Source organism: Carlito syrichta, unplaced genomic scaffold (genome assembly GCF_000164805.1).
Source record: "Carlito syrichta isolate Samal-C Ts95f unplaced genomic scaffold, Tarsius_syrichta-2.0.1 Scaffold306981, whole genome shotgun sequence".
Classification (NCBI taxonomy): Eukaryota; Metazoa; Chordata; class Mammalia; order Primates; family Tarsiidae; genus Carlito; species Carlito syrichta.
This window is the reverse complement of record NW_007251077.1, coordinates 24,238-32,207: the sequence shown is the minus strand read 5'-3', so window position 1 is coordinate 32,207 and position 7,970 is coordinate 24,238. Positions and strand designations below refer to the sequence as shown.

Genomic DNA, 7,970 nt, shown 5'->3' with positions numbered 1-7,970 from the left:
CGGGGCGCCCCAAAGGGAACTCGCACGTCCGAAACGGGACTTGGGGAGAACTTGGGAAGGTGGGGCGCTGGGCTCGGGCGGATCGAGGGCAGGGCAGGCCCGGGCTGAGGCTGGGGGCGCTGCGTGTTGGCATGGGGAGGGGTGAGCTGCATGCCGGGGTGGGAGGTGGCTCCGGAGTGGACATCTTGCTTGACCAGAGGAGCCAGTGGGCTGGGTGTCCAGGGTCCCACTTGACCAGGCGGCTCTAAATATTATACCAAAGAAGCTCGCGGCCCCTGCTGGCCTTCCCAACTGGGACAGAGGACTCTGATCTGCCCCTGCGAGCAGGGACTTTCCAGCCTTTTTAAAGCAACTTCCCGGGTACGTGGCACATAGGGGCTCCCCATAGGTGTCTTGAGAATCCACCCTTAGAGCGGTTTGGACGGGCCCTCCCCTGGCTGAAGGCAAAGAGCCTGCTCTTCCTTGCAGCCTCCCTCCTCCCTCCTTCCCTGCAGCCTCAGCCTCAGCCCACATACCCTGAGCTTACAATACCACCTGTCCCCTTCACAGAGTAGCCAAGAAACAGCCTTGGGAAGAGACAGATCACAGAGGCAGCATCTTGCCTTCTTCTTTCCCACCAGTTTATGAAAGAAAGCCCTCCAGCCTTGCAAATCTCAGAGGGTGCCCAGTTCCAGGTCAGCCCAACCTACGGGAAACCCGGCTGCCCCCAGGTGGGGGCTGCTGGGAGAGGGCTGGCACAGAGGAGCCTTCATAGCTACCAAGCAGGGTTCAGCAGGCTTTGTAAAAGACCAGATAGCAAGGTTTAGGCCATTGGAGCGTGAAGGCAGCTGTAGGTCGTATGTGAGTGCACTTTCTAATACATGCTTTTTAAAAAGTAGATACTGACATTTAATTTTCAAATGATTTGCAGGTGGTAGGAAATATTTTTTTCTCAACCATTTAAAAGTGTAAAAAGTCGTTTGTAGCTTGTGGGCGGCAGGCTATAGTTTCCTGACCCTGATTCTAGATGCTTCTCATATATGGCCTCCAGGCAGGGCGCACATCATGGTACTTTAAAAAGTCATAACTAGATTGGAATGGACCAAGGGCCTTTAGAAGCAATAGGTAGGTGTGAGAAACCCTAAACTACTTCTCATTCTTAGGGCACCAGAGGTCATCTCTGCTCTTTTTTTGTGTGTGTGGGGAGGGTGCATTTTACTTTGTTGCCCAGATGGGAGTACAGTGACCTGATCACTACTTACTGCAGCCTTGACCTCCTGGGCTCAGGCGATTCTTCCGCTTCAGTTTCCTGAGTGACTGGGACTACGGGTGCATGCCACCACTCCTGGATAATTTATTTTTATTTTTTATTTTTTCGTAGAGATGAGGTCTCACTGTGTTGCACTGGTCTTGAACTCCTGGACTCAGGCAATTCTCTCGCCTTAGGCTCTCAAAGTGCTGGGATTACAGGCATGGGCCATCCACCGTTCCCAGCCCATCTCTGCTTTTTCTTCCACTCTGGGGTCCTAAGACTGAGAAGTTCTTTGGGGTTTTTCACACCTACCTATTGCTTTTGAAACTCCCCAGAGGCAAACTGCTAGTCAGTTGTCCTAAATTCAAACCTGGATCCTGAGCAGGGCCCTTAACCAGGATTGAAATGCATTTTCCTCGGCTGTCTCAGTTCCTCAAGGAAGCTGAAACTGAAGGAGAGGAGAGAGGACTTTACCACTGTGCTGGCTGTTGATATTTTAGAAATAATGGTGCAAGGTAGAGCACTGCATGACCTGAGGCCAGGAAGGAGGGCAAAGAATTGAGTGGCGGTGGGGCTTGGTGGCTCAGCCTGTAATCCCGCGCCTTGGGTGGCTGAGGTGAGTGGATTGCCTGAGCCTGCGGGTTCAAGACCCACCTGGGCAACTTGGTGAGACCTCATCTCTACAATAAATCAAAAAATTAGCTGGGTGTGGTAGTACGCACCTGTAATTCTAGCTACTTGGAAGGCTGAGGCGGAATGATCGCCGGAGCCCAGCAGGTCGAGGCTGCGGTAGCCAGGAGCGGCCACTGCACTCCAGTCTGGGCGACAAAGTGAGACTCCAACTCAAAAAAAAAAAACAACCAAGAATTGAGTGGCATTGCTCTAGAAAACTGCCTTCTATTCCCATTTGCTTATCTGAGTGGATTTCCCAGCCCATTTCCCTATAAAACATAAAACCAGGCCAAGCTTGGTAGCTCAGCCTGTAATCTCAGTGCTTTGGGAGGCTGAGGTGAGTGGATTGCCTGAGCCTGCGGGTTCGAGACCCTCACAGGCAACTTGGTGAGACTTCATCTCTACAACAAATCAAAAATTAGCCGGGCATGGTAGCACGCCTGTAGTTCCACCTGTAGTTCCAGCTACTTGGAAGGCTGAGGCGGAAGGATCGCTGGAACCCAGCAGGTTGAGGCTGTGTGACAACAAACAAACAAACATAAAGCCAGAATTAATGCCGAACACTGTTGCAATCAAATGCTAGGTAATAGTCACCATGAATATGTCAATTCATAGTGGGGAGGGTTAGCACAGTCCTGTTGATCTCACTAAGAGATGCATTTTCTTTTTCTTTGTTTTGTTTTTGAGTTGGAGTTTCCCTCCATCGCCCAGGCTGGAGTGCAGTGGCATGCTCACGGCCACCCCAGGTCGGCCTGCTGGGCTCTGGCAACCCTTCTGCCTCAGCCTTCAAAGCAGTCAGAACCACAGGCGTGTACTACCACACCCAGCTAATTTTTTTTTTTTTGTAGCGATGAGATCTCGCCAAGTTGCCCGGGCTGGTCTCAAACCCACGGGCTCAGGGAATCCTCTTGCCTCAGCCTCCCAAAGTGCTGGGATTACAGGCTTGAGCCTCCACGCCTGGCGTACAATCTACCTCTTATAGAAAAGTTTGTTATTGATGGTGGGTATCAAATCATCATGATATTGAGATTCCATTAGCCAGCTTTAAAAGAAAAAAATACTCTTATTTTTAAATATCAGCATTTTCCAGCCTGGTTGACAGAGCAAGTTCCTGTCTTTAAATAAATAAATTGATTAAATAAGATTTTTAGGTGAGATTGTACACGGGAGATACAGAAGGAATCCACAAACAACTGGCCTGCTTGTTTTTGTAGAGTGTTGTTTGTTTGTTTGTTTTTATTGCTCCATAATATTTGTTTTTTGTTGTTGTTTTTTTGGGGTTTTTTTTTGAGTTGGAGTCTCACTCTGTTGCCCAGACTGGAGTGCAGTGGCTCCCAGCCACCGCAGCCTCGACCTGCTGGGCTCCAGCGATCCTTCAGCCTCGGCCTTCCAAGTAGCTGGAATTACAGGCATGCGCTACCACACCCAGCTGATTTTTTTATTTATTGTAGAGATGAGGTCTCGCCAAGTTGTCCAGGCGGATCTCGAACCCGTGGGCTCAGGCAGTCCATTCACCTCAGCCTCCCAAAGGCACAGGATTACAGGCTGAGCCACTGAGGCTGGCTGCTCCATAATATTTGTACATATTTGTGGACACACCTGATATTCTTTTTATTTTTGTCAAGTCTTATGGGAACACAGCCCTGTCCATTGTGTTTTGTGCTCAAGCTGTCTGTGGCTGCTTCTGAGCTATAAGGGCAGAGCCATGGTTTTAGCAGATATCATTATAGATTGCCAAGATACTATCTGCCCCTTTAAGAAACAAATTGCAAGCCCTTGGGCCATATAGGTGTTTGTTCATTTTTGAGATAAGATCTCACTTTGTTACCCAGGCATAATCCTCCCACTTCAGCCTCTTGAGTAGCTGAAAGTACAGGTGCACACCACCATGCCCAGCTAAGTTTTTTATTTTTTGTAGAGGTCTTGCTATGTTGCCCAGGCTGGTCTCTAACTCCTGGTCTCTAGCGGGTTTCCCACCTTGGCCTCCCAAAATGGGGGGACTACAGTCATGAACCACTGTGCCTAGCCACCTATAGGTTTTTAAATTAACTTCTTCCTGAAATATAACACCACACAGAAAAGTGCCCAAATCATTATGTGTGCATTTTAATGAATTGTCACAATCTAAACACTAACTACTTGGGGTACAAAGGCACAAAGGGTTTGAGCTCCTTTTCGCATACCGAATTGCATAGCAGCACTTTTGGTGTTTTAAATGTAGCCATTTTCTGAAATGCAAATCAGTTCTAAAGTGCCCTAGTTGCCGTAGACTCAACATGACTGTGATGCACCCAAATCTAATTTGTGTTTTCTTTCCACAGAGAAGTTTCACTTCAAGTCATGGATGGTACAGGTCAGTGCCTGACTTCTTCTTTTTTAAATCTTTCATTTCATGAAGTTTCCTGTTATTAAACTAAACTGTACCAGATTTGAAACAGCAAAGGAGGGATTTTCCAACCTTAACCCTCCACCCTGGGTCTTTCCAGGCATCGGTCTGGCCAAACACTGGGAACCATGCCGTTGAGTCAACTCCTTCCAAACCCACAGTGACGACTGGGCTAGCGGCCTTCAAGCCTTGGGGCTTATTTCCATATTTTGTAATCAAAGCACGTTGCAGGAAGTGTAATTGGTACAGACACTATGGAAAACAGTATGGAGTTTCCAGAAACAACTAAAGCTAGACCCACTGTATGATCCAACAATCCCACTGCTGGGTATATGTCCAAAGAAAAGGACACCAGCATGTCGAAGAGATACCGACACTTTATGCTTACTGCAGTAATATTCACAGTAGCCCAGGTTTGGAGTCAACCCAAGTGCCCATCGATGGATGAATGGATAAAGAAAATGTGGTACAGCCGGGCTTGGTGGCTGAGCCTGTAATCCCAGCACTTTGGGAGGCTGAGGTGAGTGGATTGCCTGAGCGCACGGGTTTGAGACCTGCCTGGGCAACTTGGCGAGACCTCATCTCTACAATAAAATAAAAAATTAGCTGGGCGTGGTGGCTCAGCCTGTAATCCCACACCTTGGGAGGCTGAGATAACTGGATTGCCTGAGCCCACGGGTTTGAGACCTGCCTAGGCAACTTGGTGAGACCTCATCTCTACAATAAATCAAATATTACCCGGGCGTGATGGCACACGCCTGTAGTTCTAGCTACTTGGAAGGCTGAGGCGGCAGGATCACCGGAGCCCAGCAGGGCAAGGCTGCGGTGGCCGGGAGCGGCCACTGCACTCCAGTCTGGGCGACAGAGTGAGACTCCAACTCAAAAAAAAAAAAGAATAAAAGAAAATGTGGTACATATAGACAAAGGAGTATTATCTAGCCGTAAAAAAGGAGGAAGTCCTATCATCTGCAGCAACATGGATGGAACTGGGTCATTATGTTAGGTGAAATAAGCAGGCACAGAAAGATAAATGTTGCATGTTCTTTTTTATTTTGGAGTCAGAGCCTTGCTCTGTCTCCCATGCTGGAGTGCAGTGCCACACTCATGGCCACTGCAGCCTCGACATGCTGGGTTCAGGTGATCCTTCTGCCTCAGCCTTCCAAGTGACTGGAACCACAGGTGCACGCCACCACACCCGGCTAATTTTTTTGATTTATTGTAGAGATGAGGTCTTGCCAAGTTGCCCAGACTGGTCTTGAACCCCTGGACTCAGGCAGTCCTCTCACCTCGGCCTCTCAAAGTTCTGGGATTACAGGCGTGAGTCACTACACCTTGCAAATGTTGCACGTTCTTACTCATATATGGGAACTTTTTTTTTTTGAGTTGGAGCCTCACTCTGTCACCCAGGCTGGAGTGCAGTGCCACACTCACAGCCACTGCAGCCTCAACCCCAACATGCTGGGCTCAGGCGATCCTTCTACCTCCACCTTCCAACTAGGAACTATAGGTGTGTGCCACCATGCCCGGCTAATTTTTTGATTTATTGTAGAGACAAGGTCTCGCCATGTTGCCCATGCTGGTCTCGAACCCCTGGGCTCAGACAGTCTTCTCACCTCAGCCTCCCAAAGTGCTGGGATTACAGGCATAAGCTACCGCACCAGGAGGGAACTTTTTTTTTTTGTCGGGATCTCACTCTGTCACCCAGACTGGAATGCAATGGCACAGTCACAGCTCACCATAGCCTCAACTGAATGGGCTTAGATGATCCTTCCACCTCAGCCTCCTGAGTAGCTGGAACTACAGGCATGCATTGACATGCTTGGCTAATTTTTTATATTTTTTTTTTGGTAGAGGCGAGGTCTCACTATGTTGCCTAGGCTGGTCTGGAATTCTTGGGCTCACGTAATCCTCTCGCCTTGGCCTCCCAAAGTGCTGGGGTTACAGGCATGAGCCACCATACCTGGCCCCTATATGGGAACTTAAAGAGTGGATCCCATGAAAATAGAGAGTAGATTGGTGGTTACCAGAGGCCTAGAAGGTCAGGGGAAAGGAGAGATGAAGATACATTGGATTCATGAGTACGGAAATATAGTTAGATCGAAGAAATAAGACCTAGTGTTCGATAAATCAGTAGAACTTTGGAAGGCCGAAGCAAGAGGATTGCCTGAGCCCACAGGTTCAAGACTAGCCTGAGCAACTTGGTGAAACCTTGTCTCTACAGTAAATCAAAAAATTAGCCAGGCATGGTGGCACGTGCCTGTAGTTCTAGCTACTTGGACCTCTGAGGTGGAAGGATCACCAGAGGCAAGCAGGTTGAGGTTGCAGTGGCCCTGAGTGTGCCACTGTACTCTAGCCTGGGCGACAGAGTGAGACTCCGACTAAAAAAAAAAAATCAGTAGAGTGGCTGTAGCAAACAGTAGTCTCTTGTATATTTCTTTTCTTTTTTTTTTTCTTTTATTTTCGAGTTGGAATCTCACCCTGTTGTCCAGGCTGTAGTGCAGTGGCCTGCTCATGGCCACCACAGCCTCAACCTGCTGGGCTTAGGCGATATCTCCATCTTAGCCTTCCGAGTAGCTGGAAGCTCAGGCACACGTTACCACGCCTGGCTTATTTTTTGATTTATTGTAGAGAAGAGGTCTCGCTAAGTTACCCAGGCTGGTCTCGAATCCCCAGGCTCAGGCAATCCTCTTGCCTCGGTCTCCAAAGTGCTGGGATTACAGGCTGAGCCACCGTGCCTAGCCTCTCTTGTATATTTCAAAAGAGCTAGTAGAGAATGATTTTGAATGTTCCCAGCATAAGGAAAAGATAAATGTTTAGGTGTCAGATATCCCACTTACACTAATTTTATTATTATACATCGTATAAATGCATCAACCTATCACATGTACCTCCAAAATATGTTTATTATGTATCAGTTTAAAAGATGACTGGGCGCAGTGACTCATACCTGTGATCCTAGCACTTTGGAAGGCCAAGGGGAGAGGATTGCTTGAGCCCAAGAGTTTGAGACTATCCTAGAAAAGAGCAAGACCTCATCTCTACCAAAAAAAAAAGTTAGCCAGACATGGTGGCATGCACCTGTAGTACCAGCTGTTCAGGAAACTGAGGCGGGAGGATTGCCTGAGCCCAGGAGGTTGAGGCTACAGTGAAGCTTGATCATGTCACTGCACTCCAGTCTGGGTGACAGAGTGACACTCCAACCGAAAAAAAAAACAAAAAACAAAACCACAAAACAGATTGTGTACTGGCTACAAAATTAATTGGAGAACAGCAGCGCATGTACTTTTGAAGACTGGTGATTTTTACCAAAAACTGAACCCAACATCAGCAGTGGTGTAGGAGTGACCTGCACTTGGCAGGTTTCATCACCAGGGCCTCTTAGACTGTTAGCTTCCCTTCAGGCAACTGCATGGTCTTCATTCTGGCCACAGGTCTCTGGAGGCAAGAGGTTGCAACTTCCCAGTGGCGGTTGCCCCACCCACTCACAGGGATTTGACCTAAGAATCATGGCAGAAAGAAAACCTCCATCCTTTCTCTTAGAAAACAAAAAAAAAACCGTGCTTGGTGGCTCAGCCTGTAATCCCAGCACTTTGGGAGCCTGAGATGAGTGGATTGCCTGAGCCCATGGGTTCAAGACCCACCTGGGCAACTTGGTGAGACCTCATCTCTACAATAAATCAA

The 7,970-nt window shown here is 48.2% G+C and overlaps 1 protein-coding gene across 1 annotated transcript in view; it reads left to right on the top strand.

Annotated features, from left to right (window-relative positions):
- The window catches only part of CTSH (cathepsin H), a 38,808-nt gene that overhangs the window by 12,427 nt on the left and 18,411 nt on the right, over positions 1–7,970 (top strand). Inside the window, exon 3 of the mRNA XM_021715311.1 lies at positions 4,173–4,256. Within this exon, the coding sequence (XP_021570986.1) occupies positions 4,173–4,256 (84 nt within the window). The remainder of the gene's footprint in view (positions 1–4,172; positions 4,257–7,970) is intronic.